This window comes from Dromiciops gliroides, chromosome 4, assembly GCF_019393635.1.
Source record: "Dromiciops gliroides isolate mDroGli1 chromosome 4, mDroGli1.pri, whole genome shotgun sequence".
In the NCBI taxonomy this organism is placed as follows: domain Eukaryota; kingdom Metazoa; phylum Chordata; class Mammalia; order Microbiotheria; family Microbiotheriidae; genus Dromiciops; species Dromiciops gliroides.
In genome coordinates, this window is record NC_057864.1 from 231658783 (window position 1) to 231683072 (window position 24290).

A 24290-nucleotide genomic window follows, 5' to 3' on the forward strand; every position below is an offset into this window, starting at 1 on the left:
GAAGACTCTACCCCACTCCTTTGAAGAGGTAGTAGGACCATGAGTATGGAACATTGTATATATTTTCAGACTTTTTTGATATTTTTATTATTTTCCTGATTTTTTTCCTCTTTTTCTTTAAAAAATATTATTTGTTATGTTGGCTACCTCTCTGGGAGGTGGAAGGGCAGAGAAACTGGGAAACTTTAGTGATATAAAAACAAATGATATCAATAAAATTTATTTTTTAAAAATAACTCATGAAAGATATTTTCAGAGGCATGGAATAACTCCATCTGTGATCCTCAATTTTTCACTAAGCAAAAATGCTTAGATTTAGAAAATCTAAATTAATTAAAAATTGTTTCTGTCAGGAACAGCCTAAAATGTGGAGTATAGAATTTTCTTCCACAATAGTTTATTAATATGATTACTTTTGAAAGTTACTTTTTGGAAGAGGATTCTTGGGGGCAGCTAGGTGGCACAGTGGATAGAGCACCGGCCCTGGAGTCAGGAGTACCTGAGTTCAAATCCGGCCTCAGACACTTAACGCTTACTAGCTGTGTGACCCTGGGCAAGTCACTTAACCCCAATTGCCTCACTAAAAAAAAAAAGAAAAAGAAAAAGAGGATTCTGGGATAGGTCAGAAAACTTTCAGCTCTCCAAATTTCCTCCACAAAAGCCTCAGAGCAGCAGAAATAAAGATGGGGTATAGCAGATATTCTCCTAAGACAATTTGAGAAAACCCTAGGAAAGACCTAACCTCCAGGGGCAGAGGTTCAGCCTGAGTAGAGTGGAAATACCTCTAGGTCGACTCTGCAGTCAACAAACAACAAGCCCTGTAGTAGAGAGGCAGCCTCAACCTTAGGAACTTTCATCTCAAAGACAGTGTTGGGGTCTGCTGGTTGAGTAGAAGACTGAAAGACTTTCCACAGTCGAGAGACTCCAAGCCCAGCTGTGCTGAACAGACACATCCTGGGCTGGGACTGCTGGGAGAAGGAGCTAGCACACGCCTGGGTGAGGGGTGGGGACCGTGCTGGCAGTGGGCAGCTGCAGGAGAGCAGAATCTCTGATCTCAGTTCCAAGGCAGAAGAGACACCTGTAGCTTGCAGCCACTGGAAGGACTACAGGGAGTAAGATCATTTGCAGGACAGTGTGGCTGGGGACTTAGCTGTGGCTTAGGAGTGAAGAGGAGAGCCTAAGTTTGGGCTCTGAGACAGACCTCAGAAAATAACTGCTAAAAATAAATTAAAAAAATAAAAATGAGCAAGCAATTATATACTAACCATATATCCAATTATAAGGGACTCAATTAAGACAAAGTGTTTATTTCATATGTGTGAAAATATTAGCTGTACATTTATGACTGTCATTATTTGGATAGTTTGATAGAAACACTTTGGCTGACAAGTTTGATGGGGTGATTCTAAAAAAATTAAATTGTAGAGAGAGATGAGGCACAAAAGGAAAAATTGGTACAGAAGAAGCTAGTAGGTGGGAGGGTACAGGACCAGTGCTTTATACACTGAACCACCTAGCTGCTCCTCAATACAAGTTTTAAAATGACAATTTTACCTAATTAATCTGTGGACTCAATGTCATTCCAATTAAATTACTAACAATTATTTTACCGAGATAGAAAAAATAATAAAGTTCATTTGGAAGAACAAAAGGTCAGGAACTTCAAAGAAACCAGGAAAAAAGATGCAAAGGAAATAATTTCAGCAGTATCAGACCTTAAACTGCAAAGAACATTGTTGAAGTATAAAATGGATAATTTTGATTATTTTAAATTAAATTTTTCTTGTAAAAATAAAATCTATGTAGCCAACAACAGAAGGAATGCAGAAGATTGGGAGCAGGGAGCTTTCATGCACAATCTCTTGGATGGGATGTGATTGGGTTGGAATATTGCTATGGTTTAGGAGATGATGATCTGGTTGACTTGGAAAGGCATGGAAAGACTTGGGACTTGTGAAGTGAGAGAAAAGTCCATATTTGGACTCTTCTCAGAGCCCTAAAAATAGAGAGTGAGTTTAGTTTCAGGCCCCACAACATTGTTGCCTGAGTTTCCCAGGAGGGGGCCGCCTGGCACACAAGGCTCTAAGGAGCCAAGGCCCTGGGACTTAGGCCCGAGCAGGGCTTGGAACTGGGCCTGTGTTTTATGGTAGTCAAGCTAAGCTGGGAATTCACCTTGAGGCACCTGAGGTGATCCCCATATGAGCCTGATGTTCAAACCCAGACTTAAGTTTTATTTCTTGACAACTTACATATGTTTTTGTATGTTAACACAGCACTGTTCTAGTGAGGAATGGACATTCTTGCTCAAAATAAGGTTAAGGCCTAGTGTCCCAATCTGATTGGTCATTACAGTTACCATATGTGGGAGGTTGGTAAAATATGCTGTGATTGGTTGTTTCTGTAATACTGTATAGATTGTAATACTGTTATGTGATTGGTTAAGGGAGACTCTTGGTGGGTAAAAATCAAGGTGCAGGGGCAGCTAGGTGGCGCAGTAGGTAGAGCACTGGCCCTGGAGTCAGGAGGACCTGAGTTCAAATCCAGCCTCAGACACTTGACACTTACTAGCTGTGTGACCCTGGGCAAGTCACTTAACCCTAATTGCCTCACCCCCCCCCAAAAAAAAAATCAAGGTGCAGGACCTCATTTTAGTGCACTCTCTGGCACATTCGGAAGAGTGCCCATCTTCAAAGAGTGCCACACTCTACTGCTTGCTTGAATTCTTTGAGCTGCGAGCTATTCGAGCTGTTAGCTGCATTTCTAACAGAAGGAAGATGCAATCCACCTTCAGAGAAACAGATGATGAGTGGAAATAAGCATACATAAATCTTACGTATATGTGTATGAGTGTATGTGTGTATATATGTGTATGTGTATAGATATCTACATATATGTGTATGTATATACATGCTTAATTGTAGCCTTCTTTGGGGGGAGAGGGGAGGGAAAAATAATAAAGTAAAAATTACACAGCAGAAAACAAAAGAAAACCAACAAGGAAGCAAAGAAAAGCTGGACAGATTTGAAAACATGTAGTATTTATTGTGTAGGTTTTCTTGAAGTGGAATTTGTTTTATATTGAATCCCCTCCTATGTTCTACTGTGTACATGGCAACATTTTTTGTTTTCTCATTTTGTATTTAAGTGCACAATCAGATTCTCAAATCATCTCCTTGAAAGACACAAAAATCCTGGAATGGAATTAGATTCAAGATAAGTAAAATTCCCTTTATGGGGTCAGTGAAGAAGGGGATAAGTAGAGGAAGAACTGGAAATATGGCCATAATAAGCTTTGAGTGCTAAGGGTTGAGCAGCACAGACACATTGGGACAGAGAGAGAGGCTTCAGATAACAGGTCATCTGGAAGATAGAGGAAAGAGTGTCTTGAGTCACAGTTGCCTAAATCCCCTCAAGGGATTTAGAAGTTAGATTCATAATTCATCAGGATAGCCCTAACTGGATGAGTTTGCCTCCTGCTGACTATTGAGGCAAAGCAGAAAGCACTATAGCCAGAAGACCTAGATTTGAATGTGGGGTGACCACTATTGTGACTCTGAATAAACCACTTCCCCTTTCTGAGCCAACCTTTCTTCATAAAAGATCTGGACAAGAGAATCACTAGTTTATAATTAGGCTAAATAGTTTCCAATGCTTTCCTTTATTCCTTTTTCATTTAATGTGAGTTCATTTTCATTTTTTTTGATATGAATGAGTTGGTTTTTCTCTCCCCTTATTAGCTAATTAGTTATTTTTAGACAGTTCCTAGTATCAATTCAATTTCTGAAAAAAAAAAATTTGTTAATCTCTTTTCTGATTTTCAGAATGTTAGAAACACAGTAAACTGAGGCACAACTCCTGGTCTGGTGGAAAGAAGGAAGGCCGTTTTATTATGATCTTGCAAGAAAGGGCATGCACTCTACACGAGTGGCACACTTTGCCATGGCAAACTTCCCTAGATCTAACGCAAAGTCCCTCCCCAGTCCGGATTCACATTCTTCACTCACTTCTAAACACGTAGACCAACCCTCCATGCACATGGAACAACCAGACCCTGAGATAACTCAGCAGGAATTAACAATGAACAAAAATTGAAAGCAAAAAAAAAAAAATCCTATTTAAATGATAAAATAGGAGCTGTTTTTTTTTAAAGCTAAAGAAACAGCTCATCTGAATTTTTAAAAGAGCAGAAAACCAAAACATTGATTAAAAAAAATTTCAAGGGGAATTTGTAACAATTGAAAAATAAATAAAGGAAATTATAAGAAGCTATTTTGCCCAATTCTTTAGTAGCTTAATCAAATAATAATGGAGTAGAGCAAATTCCAATGCCATATGACCATCAAGTCTAGAAACTGACATTTCATCTATTCCTCTAGTCATCATCTATTTCCACCTCAGTGCCTCTAGCAATCATCTGGTTCCACCTCAGTAATCAGCAACTAAGAGTTCAGCAACCCAAGCTGGCAGATTTTGGCAATTAAGGAGGCATATGTTTAAATGGAAAAGGAGAAATCCAAGTGGCTAGCAAGTCTTGATGATAAACTTATGTACATGTACCACCTGGGGTGCATTCCATTGTGGGAGGGGCATAAAAGCAGCCGAGTGACACTACTAGGGGTCTTTCAGGTCCTACTCCTACTCCTGACTGACCAGCTTTATTGTTAGATAGGCCCTCTCTCAATAAACCTATTTTCTACTGCTTGGAGACGCCACTGTTTCTTTTCCTTTATTGGACTTAGATATTTTCTTGACAATTTCAAGTAGGATGGTTCTGTCCAAAATTCTGTCAATGGGTTTTCTGTATGGTCTTGTCTTAGAATTCATTCCAATGAGAAGGAAAGATGAGATTTCTGCATCCCACATTTTCTGTCATTGATTGGAACTTACCAACCTAGATTTTAGAGAGAAATATACAAAGGATGGCAATAAAGACAGGTAACAGAAGATTAGAGGTCCTCTAAAAACAGCACGGGAAGGCTAAAACTCAGGATGAACTCACCCCCCTCCAAAAAGGGTAGTTATATTGAGGGACAAGAGATTAAAGAAGGGAGAGGACCTTTGTTTTGGGAGTGGATGGGACAATCCTAACTGATAAAAAGAAAGGCAGGGCTGCTCAGTTCTCAATTTCTGTTGTCTTTGCACAGCTCCATACTATGTGATACTGTGCAAGTCACTTGCCCCTCTGATTCATCCTGACTGTATAATCCTGGGCAATTCTTGGGTTAAGTCTCTAAGACTCTAAGTTTCAAGGAAAGGTCCAACCATCCTCCTCCTCCTCCTCCTAATACTAATGCTGATTAGTAGAGGTATTTATGTCACATGGGAACTCTAAATGAAACCACAGATTCATTTCCTATCCTTTCTTTGCAAAGGACAATGACCCCTAGGCTGTAAATGACAGAACAAAAATGATCAACATGCAATTGATTCCCAAGATAAGTAAGGAATTAATAAGAGTTCCTGTTCAAATTCGGCCTCAGACACTTAACACTTACTAGCTGTGTGACCCTGGGCAAGTCACTTAACCCCAATTGCCTCACTTAAAAAAAAAAAAAGAGTTCTTAATAAGCTGTCCTTTATGAATTTGTTACTTTTCACATATGAACTGCAGCCTTGGGTTCCGAAAGGATGGGCAGATGTGATTACTGGTTGTCAGTGATATTTGAAAGATAATGGACAAGGAGAGTGCCTTTCACAAGATTGGTGAAAGTGGGTAATTTAAAATTCTAAATGTGGGTTCTAATCTGTTCCCCCAGTTTTGGGGGAAACTGACTAAAATTGCTGATAAAACAAGTTTAGGTTTTTAAGGGTTTATTGAAAGATAGAAAGAGAAAGATTGAGAACAGAATCCCTACAGCCTGGCAATCCTATCTTTCCTCAATTCCCCTGTGAAGTCCTCTGGAGTCTCTCTCCTCCACCACGGTGAAGTCAGGAACCCAAAGAGACAGAGCTCCTCCCCCAGCGTCCACTTCCTACTTCATGTGTTCCTCCCAGAAATGGGAGGCTCCTCAAGTTGATTGGCTGGTAGCCTTGATAGACAGTACCCATGAGCAAATGTCACTTCCTGACACCAAGGAAAAGCTGCATGGCCTTGCCCTCAGAGGCATTCTCCTCATAGTGGAGCTTTCCTATAGTAAGTCTCCAGCAGGTGGCATCATTCCAATCATTACAGTCCCTCCTTTTGTTTCTTTTTTTTTTCTTTTTTTTGGTTTTTTGGGGTTTTTTTTTTTGGCAGGGCAATGGGGGTTAAGTGACTTTCCCAGGGTCACACAGCTAGTAAGTGTCTGAGGCTGGGTTTGAACTCAGGTCCTCCTGAATCCAAGGCTGGTGCCTTATCCACTGCGCCACTTAGCTGCCTCCTCTTTTGTTTCATTTGAAAAACGAAATTAGTTTGCTCAATGAAACAGCCAAAAATAATATACTATGCTAACTAACAATATCTTAATAACAATACAGAAAAGGGAAAGAGGAAAGTTTTGTCCAGAGGGGCGGTTCCTCATGAACCAGCACTTTGACATTGGTCTTGCAAAGGGAGGGCCTCTGCAGAGAGTACATGTTACAGATGGTATATATTATAACAGAAGGAAAAATCAAAATCAACAAAACAAAACCGTTAATATAAAGTCTCTGAGTTCTCTTGTCTTCTTGGAGTGATAAGATGTCATCAGGGGGAAGCTGGACTCTGGACTGGAAAGCTGGGTTCTCTTCTTTAACTGTTTGAATTCCTGGATTTTTTACTAAACCTTAGCATAGTGTTGTCAATGATCAAATTAATACATTCCATTACATTCCCTCCTTTATGTAATAGAGGGTTGAGGAAAATGCTGTCTCAATTTTTTCCTTTTCATAAGCATTTATTATCTTTCCCTACCTTTCATACCTCCTCTTCCCCATTGAACAATTTACTGTCTGCATAGTCAGTCATTATGAGGGACTATCAGGTGGCATAGTGGGTTAAGAGTTCCTGACTTAGAGTTGGAAAGACTGAAGTCAAAATCTGACCTTAGATACTCACCAGCCATGTGACCTTGGGTAAATCACTTAATGTCTGTCTCCCTCACTTTCCTCATATGCAAAATAAGGACAATAATAGCACCTACCTCCCACCTTTGTTGGTGAAGATAAAATATTTGTTAAGCCTTTTGCAAACCTTAAAGCACTATGTGTTAGTTATTATTAGCAAAACAAATTCCCTCTTTGGTCAAAAATGTCTCATTGAGCATTTTAAGTCCATCGTTTCTCTGGCAGGTGGTAGGTACCATGTTTCATTTTTGGTCCTCTGAAATCTTGGTTTATCATTACTTTGATCAGATTTTTTTTTACATATAAGGTATTTATTTTTTCCATTACATATAATTGATCAGATTTCTAAAGTATTTCAAAGCTTTTTAAAAAAAATATAGTAATCATATAAATTATTCATCTATTTCTGTTCATTTCACTCTGCAGCAGTTCACAGAGATCTTCCTAGTTTCCTCTGAAATTACCCATCATTTTTTATGGTGCAATAATATTTTATTAAGGACAGCTAGGTGGTGAAGTAGTGGTGAAGCACTGGCCCTGAGTTCAAATCCAGCCTTAGACATTTGATAGCTTTGTGACCCTGGGCAAATCATTTAACCCTGATTACCTCAGTCTCCTCATCTGTAAAATGAGCTGGAGAAGGAAATGGCAAAGCACTCCAGTAGCTTTTCCAAGAAAACCCCAAATGGGGTCACAGAGTAGGATACTACTGAAGGATACTCTGTTACATTAGCATACTATAATTTTTTTAGCATTCTTTAATAGAAGCATACATCTTGAATTTCCAGGGGTTTTTTTTTTGTTAGTTTGAACTACTACAAATATTTTTGTACATATGATTCATTTTCCTCTTTCTTTAATCTCTTTGGGGTATAGACGTAGTAATGTTATTGTGTCAAAGGGTATGTACAGTTTAGTAACTTGGGGGCATACTTCCAAATTGCTTTCCAAAATGGTTGCCTTGAATTAACAGCTCCACCAACAGTTTTGTAGTGTATCCATTTTTTCATAGCTCCTCCAACATTTGTCATTTTCCTTTTTTCCCATCTTTGCCAATCTAATGGGTGCTTTAATGTGATTTCTCTAATTATTAGTGGTTTGAGGCATTTTTTTCATATGGTTGTAATAATTGGATTTTATCCTTTGATAACTGCCTATCCATATCCCTTGATCATTTATGTAATGTGGAATGGTCTTCTAAATTTGAATCAGTTGCTATGTACCTTGGATATAAGACTTTTATCAAGTTTTATTTTATGCTGTTATGATTTTTTTCAGGGCAATGGGGGTTAAGTGACTTGCCCAGGGTCACACAGCTAGTACATGTCAAGTGTCTGAGGCCGAATTTGAATTCAGGTCCTCCTGAATCTAGAGCCGGTGCTTTATCCATTGCGCCACCTAGCTGCCCCTAAGACTTTTATTAGGGAAACTTGCTGCAAAGATTTCCCCCCCACACACTTACCTGTTTCCTTTCTAATTTTAACTGCATTTATTTTGTTTGTGCAAAACCCCTTTTAATTTTATATAATCATAAACGCCCATTTTATTTTTTGTGACCCTCTGCCCCTTGTTCAGTCATGAACTCTTCCCCATCCAAAGATCTGACAGGCGATTTCTTCCTTGCTCCTTTAATTGTTTTAAGTCACTCTGTCCAAGCCATTTATATAACGCTTAAAGGTTTTACAAATATTATCTCATTTTATCCTCATAATACTCCTGGGAGGTAAGTGCTATTATTATCTCTATTTTACATATGAAGAAACTGAGGTAGAGAAGTTTAAGTGACTTGCCCAGGGTCACAGCTAAGGCTCAGGTCTCCCTGACTCCAGGTCCAGTGCTGTAATCCACTGCGCCACCTCACAGCCTACAGAGAATGATTTTATGTGTATTTTATATAGTGAAGCATTGCTGCTTAGTTTCAATTAAATTTTTAATTATTCTTCAGGGTTTCCCAAGTAAATCATCATATCTGTAAGTGATCCTGTTCTTTTCTCTTTGCCGACGCTCACTTCCTCAGTTACTTTTAGCCATTCCCACCTCCCGCCTGTACGGTGACGGGCAAGTCCCGGGATGTGGGGCGAAAGGAGAGGGACAGACAACAGTAAGAGTTCTAGGTCTAGTACCTAGAACTTAAGGGCTGAAGGCTGGAGCCCAGATGGATGAGCTCTTTCTTCCTGGGCCAGCAGTTGACCCTTCCACAGCCCAAAGCCCCGGATACGAGGCTCAAACTTCCCTCAAGAGCCGATTAAATCCCCAGGCCACATTTCGGCTTCTACCAGCAAATTGTCGTTTCCCAGAAAAGGTCGGGAGAGCGGCCTCCGGCTTCCTTCGACATCTCCTGCCCGGGGTCTACAACCAGGATAACAACGCGGAAGAAGAGGGTGGGAATCCAGGAAGGATGGAGAGACCGAGGATTGCGCGCCTCAGCAGCAAAGCCACTTGCGCATGCGTCGCCGGTCTCCTACGGAAGCTGGGAAAGACGGGACTCCACGGAGGCCGGCAGATGCGGGCAAGATGGCGTCTACGGCTGCGAACGGGGCTAGCGGGAGCAGCGGGATGGAGGTGGACGCTGCAGGTAACGGGATCCGCCTCTAGAGATCCCCACGGCTGCCTAGAAGAGATTCTGCACTCCTTGGGGAGCCGCCCCTCCCCCCTCCCGTATATCGAGAAAATAAAACCCCTTATGTGGCGGGAGGCGGGGGTAGACTGGGTTAAGGGGGGGGCGGCATTCTCGGGCTCCTCCTTCACGGTGTGTGTCGGCCCCCAGTGCTCCCCAGCGTGATGGCCTCTGGCGTGACCGGCAGCGTATCCGTGGCCCTTCATCCCCTCGTCATCCTCAACATCTCCGATCACTGGATCCGCATGCGTTCGCAGGAGGGACGGCCAGTGCAAGGTGCGTGCTCCTGCGCGACAGGTCCTCCTTCCTGGGGGGTTGCAGGGGGAATTTCTTCTACCAGCCCCGGGCGATTGTCCATGCCCCTCCTCCCACCTCCATTCCCTAAATGCCCCAGCCTCGAAACCCTCCCTTTCTGTCCACATTCAATTCCTGGGGCATCCCCCAGAGGCCGGGCTAGAAGTCTGGGTTTCTAACTCCCTGGTCTGTTATAATCTGTGAGCCCCGACCTTCATTTCAACTCCCTGGGCTTCACTTTTCCATATCTGTAAAAATTAGGATTTGGGTCCCTTCCAGCCACGAACCGGAGAACAATGAACCCCAGGTCCTCCAAAAATGGTCTTCCTTCCTTTCTAGTGATTGGGGCGCTGATCGGGAAACAGGAGGGACGAAATATTGAGGTGATGAATTCATTTGAGCTTCTGTCCCACACAGTGGAGGAGAAGATCATCATTGACAAAGAATATTACTACACCAAAGAGGAGCAGTGTGAGAGGGAAGGGGTTGCCAGGGTTGGGGGAGGGGGGAGGGTATGATCCCACAACCTTTAGAAAACAGGTATTAGGGTGGAGACATGTAGCTTCGAAGTAAATATAGGAGGTGGGTGTAAAAATGATCACTTTTATGTAGGAATCCAGAAATGGTTGGGATGGCATTTGGGACCAGATGAAAAAGAGAATATGCCAGGAAGGGGAGAGTGAGAAAAAGATTTATTTTACTCCCTTTCCCTTTGCCTTTCCCAGTTAAGCAGGTATTCAAGGAATTGGAGTTTCTAGGTTGGTATACCACGGGGGGTCCACCGGATCCTTCTGACATTCATGTCCACAAGCAGGTAAGAACCCTAAGAAAACCACACACCAGTTGGGCAGGAAAAAATGTAGGGCAGAGGCAGCCCTAGATAGTGAGTTGAAAGACCAGAGTTCTGGCTCTAGTGTAAACATTCATTTGTAAGGTCTTAGGCTCATTTGTAAAATGAAAGCAATGGACTATATTCTCCAAGGTGGCTTCCTGCTTTAATGTTATGATTCTGTAGATGGGGGTGAAGGAAAATGAGACTATGTTAGGATTTCTAGGAAACAGGGTAATGTAATGCAGTAGAAATAGCACTGAAATAGAAATCTAGAAGTCTGGTTTATATATAGCTACTCTCTATAGAATATATATAAAATGTTTGTGTGACTTATAAATATGAGACGTGGTTTCTGTAATGTAATCATTTTATTAATAAAACTGTGGCAGGTTATTAATAAAAGAATGGTCATTTGGCTGTCTCTCTCAAATCAAAGACCCTTGATTGCAGTGGGGTAACAGTTTATATGTCCTTGGAAAAGGATGTGTTCCTGAGGGATGCCTATTCAACTCTGATTGGTAAATCAAATGGGAGGTGGACTGTCTTGTGACTTAGGTCACTCAAATCTTGGTCTAAAAGACATCAATTTCCATATCACCTAATAGGAAAAATCAACATTTTCCTCAGACCTGTCTGAACAAATACAATGAGCAGGAATATACTCATTAGCCCAAACTTAAAATTTCTTTTACTGTCTGATTAGATCTTGGCCTGGACAAATCTCTCACACTGGTTGGTTTCTGGGTGAGGAAGTAAAAAAGGGAAAAAAACCTTGGTACTAATATAATAATTTGTTATTAAATATAAGAAATATTAATTTCGGGGCAGCTAGGTGGTGCAGTGGATAGAGCACCGGCCCTGGATTCAGGAGGACCTGAGTTCAAATCCGGCCTCAGACACTTAACACACACTTACTAGCAGTGTGACCCTGGGCAAGTCACTTAACCCCAACTGTCTCACCAAAAAAGAAAAAATAAATATTGATTTCTCACATTTGCAAAGCTCTTATTATGCACTAGATCTTTACTTTTGGATCCCAACTCTGGGCCTGTTTTCTCATCTGTAAAAATGAGGGGATTAGAATAGGTCATTTCAGATTTCTGACTCTTTATATAAATTCTATGATTCTATGGTATAGTCACTTCCCTTCCCTCCCCAGGTGTGTGAGATCATTGAGAGTCCTCTGTTCCTGAAGCTAAATCCCATGACCAAGCACACTGATGTGAGTGTTCCAGACCCCTGGTTGGGCCTGTCAAGTTGAATACATCTGTTCCTGTCAGTCCTGTTTTCTCCTTAATCTGACCTATTGTCTTTCACAACAGCTTCCAGTCAGTGTTTTTGAGTCTGTCATCGACATCATCAATGGAGAGGTAATTACTTGCTCAAGGCCTTTTTGCTATGGTTCATCCCATTCCCTCTGACTTTGCCTCTAGTTTCTTTTTGTGATGTTCTTCTCCAGCATTCCCACCTCTTTGATAACCTATTCTCCAGGCAACAATGCTGTTTGCTGAACTGACCTACACACTGGCCACAGAAGAGGCTGAGCGAATTGGTGTGGATCATGTGGCTCGAATGACAGCTACCGGTAGTGGAGAGAACTCTACTGGTAAGTGGAGAGATGGTAATAGTTCTTTCCACTCTCTGGATCCTGAGAGATGGGAACTTATGACTTCTAATCCTCTCCTTACAATACAGTGGCAGAACACCTAATAGCCCAGCATAGCGCCATCAAGATGCTTCACAGTCGGGTCAAGCTTATCTTAGAATATGTCAAGGCTTCTGAAGCAGGTAGGACAAATGCATCCCTTAACTGTTTCCTAAGTACTTCACTAAACCAGAATAGCACCTTGGGAAACAAATAGCTCTCATACTTTTCATTCTGTATCTCTTCAGGAGAGGTTCCTTTTAATCATGAAATCCTGCGTGAAGCCTATGCTCTGTGTCATTGCCTCCCTGTGCTCAGCACAGATAAATTCAAGACAGACTTTTATGATGTGAGTTTAACCTGTGGGGCTGGGAAATGGATTCACTAGTGATATATGTAGGGGAATGTCATTCAGCCTTACCTGGGAGGGTTACTATATGCTTGTCATCTGATCTTTGAACTACAGGTTTTTGCAGGCTTTGGGAACAGTGGTGGTTGGAAGGTAACTCAGGCTTTGTCTTTCCCCTCCCTTCCAGCAATGTAATGATGTTGGGCTCATGGCCTACCTTGGCACCATCACCAAAACATGCAACACAATGAACCAGTTTGTAAATAAGTTCAACGTCCTGTATGATCGCCAGGGCATCGGCAGACGAATGCGAGGACTTTTCTTCTAGAAGGGAGCAACCCTTCCCTCACAATAAGTGAGGTCCGAGGGTAGAGATCTGCTTCACTGAGGAAAACAATTGCCCCCCAGAGGCAGGAAAGTGGCTTATTTCCCCTTTAGCATAGCTTCCCCCCACCCAAATGGTTAATAAATGGGGAATAGTTCCCCTCCCATGATTCTGTCCTCTCTGTTAAAAGGAGTTAGGGTTTAGAATCCCTGTATGTAAGATCTGAAGAGAGATGATTTTCTTTAGTAGATTTGAGGAGACAGGGGAACTAATCATAACTGGTTGGTTTATTTCTCACCCCATAAGAAAATTTTAGGATTTTTGCACTCAGAATTCTATAAACACTTTATTAGCAATGAGAATAAACACAGTGTATGTTTAGTAGCTTTAAACTTCCCTCTGGCTTAGGCAGAGAAGGACTTCTCCGAACTCAAAATGTCAGGCATTAGAAAATGAAATGAAGTCAGGAGCTCTGCTCTTCAGGGTCAAACAAATGTGATCTGTGTTCGGGCAGCGTTAACCTGCCACACGTTAAGTTCCTCATACTCATCCAGCGCAGCCTGGAACTGAGCAGGTGTGAAACCTCTAGATACACAGCGCTGTTCAGCCTCTGAAAAACGGATGCTTTGGCTACCTGGGCCCACAGGGACCAGCTCCCGTACTGTGGCAAAGATAACATCTGCTGGTCGCTGGGTTCTGAGGAAAGGGGAGAGAAGTGTCAAAGGACTGTGGCTAGAATACCCACCCAAGGACATGCACAAAAAGAAACAAGGCCCCCTCCCCCCAATTATTCACCTTGTTGCTTGCCCCTTGTCCCCTAGCAGTGAGTCCTTAGACATCTCCATTAATCTTATGGCCTCATTCACGTCTTCCTTTTCTACAGTGTCTACCATGCGCAGTCGGGCCTAGGGAAGGGGGTGGTGGGGTGGTGGTGAGAAACTTGTTAAGCAATTCACTACCTCATAGGAGAGTGAGCTGTTCCATAAGTAGTTGTGCAGATGTGAAAGAGCTAGGGATTTCCCCTCCCCCAAGGATTTGTAGTGTTTTGCCAGCACTGTCAGACCGAGACAAGTGCAATGCCCAGGGCAGTGTTCAGCAATTGCCCAAGTCTCCGCCTCTCAACACTGGCCAGTCCAGATGTCCTGTAAAGGAGAAGAGACCTACCCCAACACTCTTCCCCCACCCTCAAAAGATGGGGAGTCAAGTCATAAACTACAAAGGCCCAAGAGTTACAAGGAAGCCAGCCTTAGCATAGAGCATTAAGGGACAAGAAAGGAAAAATATTGGAAGTTTGGAACCTAGGAATTCAAGGGGTATAGTGTCCCAGGGGCTCGTGAAGTGCTAGCTCAGCAGTAGGTCAGGTTATCAAACTACCTGCACGAACAGCACTTTGGAGCCTCCCAAGACTGAGAAGGCCTAGGATCTGGGGAGCAGTGGTTCTTAACTTGGAAGTCTATGAATTTAAAAAAAATTTTAAGGTGTCTTTCAACATAATTTGTTTCTTTGTAATCCTATGTACTTTAAGAACCACTGCCCTAGAGAATGGGGACACAGAAAAGAACAATTGGTATTATATACATTGTGAGGATAACTCAAACTTGCCAGGAAGAACATCAGATTTCCACCCCTAACTGCCGCCCCGCCCCCCCCAACCCAGCTGCCAAGCTTGTGCTTGGCCTACCAGGACAGTAAGTACCTACAGGACAGTAACCCTGGCAGGGTCTGGGGGTGGTAGGGAACAGAAAATTTTGAATTAAGGATTCTAATAAAGAATAGAAGCCATGTACCAAAGCAGTAGAAAGTCGAAGAATAGCTAGCAAAGTCCGAGCAGAGGTGTAGGTGGCATCTTTACTAGCCCAGGCTTCACGCCTCATCTCCACATAGGCAGCTGTGATATAGTCAGCCAAAGATTCAGGCACTGCAGGCTGTTTCTCTCTGCACATGGCAATGTAACGCCTATGAAAGTTTCGTAGAAATATGAAAAAGGATGACTATTACAATATGACATTTCTTTGCCATATATTCACTATTCCAAATACTACATATACGTCATTTTCTAGGAACCATATTCAGAGTTTTTGTGGAAATTACAGGTGCAGGAGAGGTGGGAGTACTATTTTCCCCAAGAGTACAGAGGAGAAAATGGATCAAGGCGGAGGGATAGAGCGCTATTCAGATATAGGAATAAGCCAACCCACTGTTTGCCAAACTTTTTTTTTAAGTGAGACAATTGGGGTTGACTTGCCCAGGGTCACACAGCCAGTAAGTGTTAAGTGTCTGAGGCCAGACTTGAACTCAGGTCCTCCTGACTCCAGGGCCTGTGCTCTATCCACTGCGCCACCTAGCTGCCCCATGTTTGCCAAATTTTTAAGTCTGAGATACAACAGTAACAATAGACATTTAGATGTGGCTTGAAAAATTTATAACTTTACATATGCAGATTTATACATCCATTCATTATCCTCATTTGCTAGTTGGGGAAACTTAGGCTCAGATTGAACCCAAGTCTTCCTGATTCTAGCATTCTATCCACAATATCATGTGGTCTCTCTTCTAACCTTTTCTAAGGACAGACATATACATACCTTGTGGTTGTACAGTTATTTCATTCATGTCCTCATCTGGGGTTTACCATTTCCTTTTCTAGCTCATTTTATAGATGAGGAAATTGAGGCAAACAGAGTTAAGTGACTTGCCCAGGGTGTGAGGCCAGATTTGAATTCAGGAACATGAGTCTACTTAGCTTCCCATAGACACACACAGAAACTGGAAAATTTAAGCTGTACTAGGATGTCCTGACACACTTTAGTGTGGAAAAGCCTTCCTACCTCATAAGTTTCATGTCCAGTGGCTCAAACTGTGTAGGAGGCTGCCGACTATGTTGGTGCACATAGGTAATATGCTGGGCCAACCTTAAGAGAAGAAGAGGTGTCAGTAACATCCCTGGATCCACACCTATCCTCAAAATAATTTCCCGCAAAAATGAAATCAGGAATGATTCTCACAAAGGAAAAATGTCCCTGGAATATTTCAATCTTGTCTCTCTGGGAAGGGTAACCTAGTGTGTTTCTTTAAGGATAAGGGTTCACCGCTAGAAGGAAGGTAAAAGAGGCTGAAGCGTCAGGTGTCTCCAAAAGACAAGCGAATGGAGTTTCTGGTAGTCTCACCTCAGGTCACTGTCACGGTCTGGGCGATCTTGGATGAGCCAGAGCAGGTCAAATCGGGACAGGAGAGCAGCAGGAAGCTGTACGTTCTGTTCCAGGCTTCGACGAGGGTTATATCGTCCATAAGCAGGGTTAGCAGCAGCCAGGATGGAGCATCGAGCATTAAGTGTTGTAAGGATGCCTGCTTTTGCTATAGAAATAGTTTGCTGCTCCATCACTTCATGGATTGCTGTGCGGTCTGCCTCTGCCATCTTGTCAAATTCATCAATACAGCACACACCCTGGTCAGCTAGAACCAGAGCACCTCCCTCCAAGGTCAGCTCCCCACTCACTGCATCCCGAAGAACTGCTGCAGTTAGTCCCACACCTGATGACCCCCGACCTGTTGTATACTGGCCTGGATGTTAGGGACAGAGAGATAAACACAAATAGATTACAAAAGAAAGGAAGGAAAACCCAAACAAATGGGCAAAGATATAGATGGTAGAAAGCAAGGCAAAAAGATGGAAGGAGAGACATAGGTGAAAAATCATGAATAACAATCTTCAGGCTAGCAAACTGGCCATATATGACATTCCATGCCCAGTTTCCTTGTCTTTGTATAGGCGCCTACCCATGTCTGGAATGTACTCCCTGTTCACCCCCCCCCCCCCAGGTAGTACAGTGCATAGAGCACGGTCCCTGGAGTCAGGAGGACCTGAATTCAAATATGACCTGAGACACTAGGTGTGTGACCCAGGGCAAGTCACTTAACCCCAACTGCTTTAAAAAACAAAACAAAAACAACAAACAAAACATACCATGGGCTTATACCCCTCCTACATGAGGCCTTTCGTGATACTTCACAATGACTAGTACCTTCCCCACACCAATTATCTTCTATTTATTCAGTATGTACACATTCTTTCCAAAGAACTGCCTTTTGGGCAAAAAATGCTTAATTTTTGTCTTCATATTCCCACCATCTAGGAAAATGGCTAGCATTTGATAAATGTTGCTTAACTGAGGTCTCCCAGTCAAATCTGTCTTCTCCCTTTCCTATACCTGGAACAATTCTATCCCCTATCTGTCACCATTAATTTGAAGAAATGAAAAACTTTCAAATCTGCCACTGTTATTTTCATCTAACTCAAAATCTATACTAGTTATGATTTCTCAGTCCACACTGATGATTCCCCACAAAGCAGTAGATGCAACAGACCTAATTCATGCCTAATCATACTCTCCAATTTTAGTTTAAAGATACTCACTTCGGGGGGCCAGACGATCAATGTAAGATAGAAGCTGAGACTTGGCCACACCAGGATCCCCCATCAAGCAGATATTAATGTTTCCTGTTTTGGGAAAGAAAGCAGGTAGAGAAGATACCAAAATGACCATCCTCCTGATTTGAAATCATCCAATGAGCTGTCTTTGTCATAGGTAAAAGGTCCCCTTAAGGTCTGTCTACTCTCCCTCTGTTTTCAATGACCTACATCTTCTGAATTCTCCCTATGCTACTATTGTTAACCCTCACTTTTTAGATCATCATAACCCAAGAAGCTGTCAATCCCTATTTTCCAATTTGCCCTTTGACTGTCCCCTCTATTTCTTAGTAGCAGATATTTCAGTAGAACCCTCTCAGAACAAAGTATATATAAACAAAACAGATACATGGATCAAGCTTGACAGCATCTACCTTTGACTTCTGCCCTTTTACTCACCTCTGATCTTCATGCCCCGAGGGGACTGATCCACCCCACCAACCAACAGGAGGAGCAGAGCCTTCTTTACATCTTCATGGCCATATATCTCAGGTGCAATTGAGGCTGCCAGTTTTTCATAGAAATCTTCTTCTAAATGAGGAAAATGAGAGGTCAATAGTGGCCTCTTAATACAACAGTGAAGAGCTGCACATTTTCTGACTCTCCCATTCTCACTTCCTACTTCATTTCCTCTTCACCTGCAATCTGTCTCAGCTCTTCTTTGCTCAGCTCCCCAATACCAGCTTCATCATCTTCACTCTTATTCATCTTCACAATCCGATGGGCTTCCAAATAAGTTTCTGACAGCAGGCCCTAAGACAGGAAGAAAACTATGGTACAATACAGTAGAACACACTGTCTTTGTAATTGGATGGGTGGGGGTGTGTGCATGGAAGGAAAGATGGACTGGTTTTGCTATTTTCATCATCTAACCTGCACCACCTGTCGGAATCCAGTACGAAGTATTGGCAGGAAAATACCAGTGATACTGACATGGTCTCCCGGCTGGGCCAGCCGTGTGTTCTCTCCTTCTACCAACACTGTGATACTTCGTGGGATGTTTCCCACAGGCACCTGGTCACTCTGAAGAGAGAAGGGAAACACAAACTAAGCATCCAAGATGCTCTTCTCCCATTTCCTGTTATCACATCTGTCTACCTTCTAACTCAAAGCAAATACAACCAGAGATAGTTCTCTCTTTATAAGGGTTTGGCTTCTCTCATAGTGCAGCCTTCCTTCTCAAGAAAAAAAAAATCCTTTTATTCCTTCCCCTCTATAAGTGAGTGCAGGATCAGATAAGATGCCCTGTCCTGTCTTGCCTAGGCCTATTGTTCACATATCACTAAAACTCACATGTTCTTGCATTTTTAACTCTTGGAACTTAATGAATTTGGAGCCACGAGTCTGTAAATAGAGCCGTCCTCCTGAGCGGTTGGTCTGACACTCCTGGCTTGGGCACATAATTAGTGGCATGAAAATTGGAGATCGAATCTGGAACAAGGGAAGGAGAAGCATAGAGACAAAATTAGAAAGGGAAACAAATCATAACTTTAAGCCACCATGGCATAATTCATAAATAAGCCACCTTAGCTTAACTATCCTGGGTCCTTTAGGGGATAATGGAAAACACATCGAAAAGATGACAGATGAACAAAAGGTGAACAGAGGTAGTACGGCAAAGGGAATGACAGACGACAGAACTGACAACCACATGAAATGTAAAGAGAGCATGGCAGACAGGAAATTACAGAAGAGCCAGCAGATGGACATGCTCTCCAAGTCATAATGACCAAATTTAAACTTGCCCCCCGCCCCCAGCAACAAAGAGGTTAAGTTTTGTTTGGTTTACAATCTCTTTATGTGCTCCTCTGCTCCAACACATACCGGCTGGTAGGTCTCAGCTCCACACTGGTCACAGGTGTATGTTGCCACTACCATCCTAGGTTTAACCTCAGAGACACGGGTCACAATCCCACGCACAGTAACCAACTTTCCTATTGAATCAGCCCGTACTTCTCGAATCACCCGTGGTTTGCTGCTGCTTGGGCTTCGAAAGTATAGTTCACTGAGGAGGAAGAGAAGGCAGCACAGTCAGCATCAGGACTCGGGGAGGAAGGACTTTCCCATTCTTTTTCCACAAAGACTACTCACAATCTGCACATGAGCTCAGAGGGATACTGATTCTGAGGGTTACGGGAGGCTCCAGGGTCCTGGCTTCGTTGCTCCATCATTAGCCGGTGTTCAATATACACATCCAAGACATCCTTGTTCACTACCTGAAGTAGGAAAATAAAAAGTCAAAATATCAAACTCTTTTGCAACCAGTGTCCAAGTAATTCTCGATAAATGAATGTTTCTTCTTGCCCACAGGCTCCCTTGCCTCCTTCTCTTTGTACTGTGGTAACAGCTCCTGCACAGCCTCAGTAAAGAGCTGGGTATACCGCTTCGTGTTCTCAGAAATGGAGTCCACTAGCTCAGGGTCCTCCTCTGCAATATCATCCAGGTCCACATATAGAGCTACTTGCTCCCTGTGAGCTAAACGTATCTGCAGGTGAAGGAAACAGACAACATAGTTACTAGTCAGTTACCTTCCATAAACCCTTATTCAATTTAGAGAGCCCACACAATAAGTAGTCAAGTAAAACTAGGCAATTACAAAATTAAAGGCCAACCTAATAGTTAAACGACTACTTCCACAGGAATCCTCTTTAAAACATCTCAAAGTGGTCATTCACTTAGATCTCTAGTGAGGTCTATCCTCAACCTGTTCCACTTTTGGCTAGCCTAATTTTTAGGAAATCTTTTCTTACATCAAGCTTAAATTTTACCTCTTGGAATCTCATACTTATTGCTCCTAATTCTGCCCTCTAAGGCCAACAAAATAAGCTTAGTCCTTTTTCCACATGATGGATCTTCAGATACCTGAAAACAGCTATGCTAACCACAGATTTAGAACTGAAAGGAACCTTAATGGACATTTAATCTAATCCTTGTATTAATATACAAGGAGGAAAACTGAGGTTCACAGTTAGGTGACTTGCCCATGGTCAGTGGCAGGATATGAACCCAGGCTTTCCTGACTTCATGTGTAGTACCCTATTCACCATGTCTGTGGCCATGGTCTTATGTCCTCCCTAAAGCATTTTTCACAGGCTAACCATCCCTAATTTTTTTTTTGGGGGGGGGAGGGTGAGGCAATTGGGGTTAAGTGACTTGCCCAGGGTCACAGAGCTAGTAAGTGTTAAGTGTCTGAGGCCAGATTTGAACTCAGGTCAGCCTGAGTCCAGGGCCGGTGCTCTATCCACTGAGCCACCTAGCTGACCCACATGCCCAATTCTTTTAATAAATATCTATGTCATGATGTCTGCATCATCCAGTCAAGTTTGTCAAGGACCTTCCTCAACTGAACAGAATACTTTAGATATGGTGTAAGTAGGACAGTGAACTGTAAGATTATAAATTTATTCTGGATATTGTGCTTCTCTTAATGATTGTATTAAACTTTCCAGTTTTCATAATCATTCAAAAAAAAAAGTGCTACTCTTCCTAACAAAATGGTACCATCTGTAATGCACTGACAATTAACCTTTTAAGTTTCCTTTCTAAAATCTGTATTTCAGTTTTCACTTAGATTGTTGCCAAGATTTTTCTTCTCACCAATTCTGAGGATAAGAACCCTACACCTACCTAGAGAGAAAAGAGTTGGGGACAAGAGACTAGGTGATGCCATGTTCTACTAATGACTCATGTTGAGCTTTCAAGTCACTAAAACCTACCTCCATTTTTAGGTGAATTGCCTACCCACACTGCCCTCCTAATAAATGCTTGTTGACTGACTGACATCCAAAAGCATTTTATAAGATTTTGGCCCACTAGGTCTAGCCAGTCAAGATTTTTAAAAAAAAATCTTAATTCTGTGATTAAACATGATAGCTATCATTCTTGCCTTTGTGTCACTTGAAAGATTTGGTGAGCATGCTCTGTATGTCTTCATCCTAGTTACTAATAAAAATACTGAACAGCACAGAGGTAAAGACAGATTCCTGGAGCACTTCACTAGAGATCTTCCAAGATGAAAGGAAACCACAGCCTATTTGATTACATGATTCAACTGGTTCTAAATCTACCTAAATACAGTAGCTGAAGTCTTAATTTTGTTTACAGGATGAGAGGATCTGTTGAAAAATTGCTGAAATCTAGGTCAACTATGCTTAAGACACCTCTCAGATCTAGTAACTCTTTCTATCCTTCATGAGCACTACTTCCCTTTCTAAGTATTTAAACATCCCTCAAACCTTAGTCACCTAGGCCAAGGAATTAAAACCTCACTCCTCAATGTGCCTCTCCACTAGACTTTGAACCTTTATTGTGTGTTAACTTTGAATTCTCACTGTTATAACTTGAGTTTTCAAAAAAATAACATCACCAAAAACCAAGTGCCAGAGGACATACACTTTTCTGACCTTAAATGTGTAGTTTTTTAAAGTATTCTTTACAGAGTGAACAGAACCAAGAGAACATTCTATATAATATCAGTATCATTTCAAGAACTTTGAGCAACCAAGTTATTCTGACAATTACAAATACCCAAATTTACTGCAAAGAGTCTATGAAGGAAGAAACAGCTTGAATATAGAAAAAAGGACTATACACACAAACATATATGCATACATACATACACATAAATATGTACGCTGCATATATACACGTAGAGATTTATGTGTAATGGTAGTCAAGTAGAAGTTTGGGGAGGGGGGAAGGGGGAAAAAGTTGCCTGACAACTGGTATATTTGAAAAAAAAATTATACATAGTATATTGGCAATTTCAGGGCAATGCTCTGTGTTTCTATCCTACTTTGTTATGGAAATGCTGGTTTTATTTTATTTCTTTATTTCTTAAGTTCAGAATAAAATAAATTTATTAAATTTTTTAAAAAAGTATTCTTCATTTTCGTGTCTTTCCATTCCACACTCATGTGATTTACCCATGTGGCTCCCTACCTTGCATACCCTGTTCAACATTATCACAACAGAGCCCAAACTCTTGAAAAAGTACCATGACCTTCGGGGATGTGGGCACCCCCCTAATAAATCAAGTGTCTGTAGTTCAATTCCTCCTAGAAAAGCATATAGAATGAACCTTCTCTCAAGTCTCATCCCTGGTCTTCGTACCTGTTCTGGTTTTTCCTTTAATCACCCATCCCTGAACTCACCAGTTGGTCCCCATACTTGAATTGTTTCTTGCCAAACTCATCATCCTGGTAAAACTCCTGTAGAAACCTCTTAGCTTTCTCTGTTAGCAAAAAGACAGAAAATTACTTTTTCCTTCTTAGTCCTCCCTATGGAACCCCTTGATACTAGTCTTGCCCTACTTTGTTATCAAAACAAACTGACTGGAAGAAGTCATGAGAGATCTAATTATGAAGAAATGAGGGAAGAAGGATTATTAGGTAATACTCCTTTTCTCCTGGTGGTGTAGAGCGGCCCCAAAAGATTTCATTTATCAAAATATCTATCCAGACTGTATTTTTCTTCACTTTCTGCCTCTGTCATACAAACAAGTTTCTAAATGCCCAAGACACCCACAAGTCTTCCAGCTTAAAGGTCTCCACTCCTGTAAAACTTTTATTCCTCTTCCTCCAATCCTCAAGATTCCTTTCATTGCTAAAAGGTGAGCCCATTACTCCAGCCTTACCTTTTTCACTAAGTCCCTACCGGTTCCAACAGTTTCCTTTCTTTGTAAACAAAGAAGCACATGGCGCCAATTACAATCACACCCCCCTCCACTGACCCTCTGGACCCCAGATCACTCTGCTCAGGGGAGTGCTCAAGATCCCGCACCGACTGGGCACTACCCTGTGTCCTCAACAACTTCCTCTCCATAGGATCTTCAGGATGCTGCCCCAACCCAGTGCCCTTCCTCAACTTATCTGGACCTCAGTCCCGCGGAAGGAGACTGTTTACATAGTACAGCTTTCAAACTGAAGCGCAGTACTTCCGCCTGCAAACGTCACTTCCGTCTAGACGGCCGGGTCGTTAACCAATACTAGGGGCTCGGCGTGTCCCAGGTTCTGATCTCAAGGAAGGACTCGGGACTACGGGGTTGGGTGACAGGATGGGCAACTGCTCTGGGAATAGAATCTCTTTCCAAGCCCTCCGATGAGAGAACAGATATTTTCCGCTCCTGCCCTATCCTCCGCAGCTCCCACCGTCCTCCATACCCCTTCTCCAGCGTCCAGGACCCCGCTATCACTCCCTGACCTCCCGTTCTCATCCCTGAAGTCCGACCACCTCCCTTTTCCTTTGCGTTTCCCCTACCTCTCCCGAGTCCCCCAGAATTTCCTCCTCCGACCCTTCCGCACCACGTGCGTGCGCCCTCCCAAGTCCCTAATGTCTCCTCATTCCGTTCAATTAATTCCACTCTCCTGAATCCCCTTCCTCACTTTTCTTATCCTCTAGCACCCTAGCCCCCACAGCGGGTTCTTGCTGCGATCCCTTTGACCCCTCACCTTTCTCGGCCGCGTAGTCCTTAGGAACCATAGCTGCCGGACGAAGGGGGCTGGGGTAGTGGTGTCCTGAGTAGGACTGGCGGCCCCGAGGTGGAAGGTGGTTGGTAAAGTCTTGAAAAGGGAAAGAGGGGGAAGAACCGGCGCGCCACAAATTCGGGGAAAAGCAACTGAAATTGGCGCGAAACGTCCCTGCTCACGTGACCGACGCTCCTCATCAGACCCAATAGGGAAAAGACTGTTTGCCGCCGCTGCCGAAGTTCCCGCCCCCGCGGGTGCGGCTCGGCCTAA

General features: G+C 42.6%; 2 protein-coding genes across 2 annotated transcripts; one reads left to right on the plus strand and one right to left on the minus strand.

The window, feature by feature from the left end:
* The first annotated feature begins 9452 nt into the window (after positions 1 to 9452).
* Positions 9453 to 13254, plus strand: COPS6 (COP9 signalosome subunit 6). The gene is made up of 10 exons (XM_044000115.1): positions 9453 to 9598; positions 9791 to 9916; positions 10274 to 10405; positions 10660 to 10748; positions 11926 to 11988; positions 12089 to 12136; positions 12258 to 12372; positions 12462 to 12554; positions 12660 to 12760; positions 12948 to 13254. The coding sequence occupies exons 1-10, from the start codon at positions 9469 to 9471 to the stop codon at positions 13086 to 13088; spliced, it is 1038 nt and encodes a 345-aa protein (XP_043856050.1). The 5' UTR covers positions 9453 to 9468; the 3' UTR covers positions 13089 to 13254.
* Positions 13255 to 13418: 164 nt separating this feature from the next.
* MCM7 (minichromosome maintenance complex component 7) lies at positions 13419 to 24191 on the minus strand. The gene is made up of 15 exons (XM_044000114.1): positions 24003 to 24191; positions 22707 to 22786; positions 19874 to 20038; positions 19645 to 19769; positions 19378 to 19558; positions 18847 to 18984; positions 18427 to 18576; positions 18192 to 18306; positions 17953 to 18084; positions 17500 to 17583; positions 16253 to 16646; positions 15914 to 15997; positions 14873 to 15041; positions 13881 to 13990; positions 13419 to 13781 (listed from the first exon to the last, which is right to left on the minus strand). The coding sequence occupies exons 1-15, from the start codon at positions 24031 to 24033 to the stop codon at positions 13571 to 13573; spliced, it is 2169 nt and encodes a 722-aa protein (XP_043856049.1). The 5' UTR covers positions 24034 to 24191; the 3' UTR covers positions 13419 to 13570.
* Between the last annotated feature and the right edge of the window lie 99 nt (positions 24192 to 24290).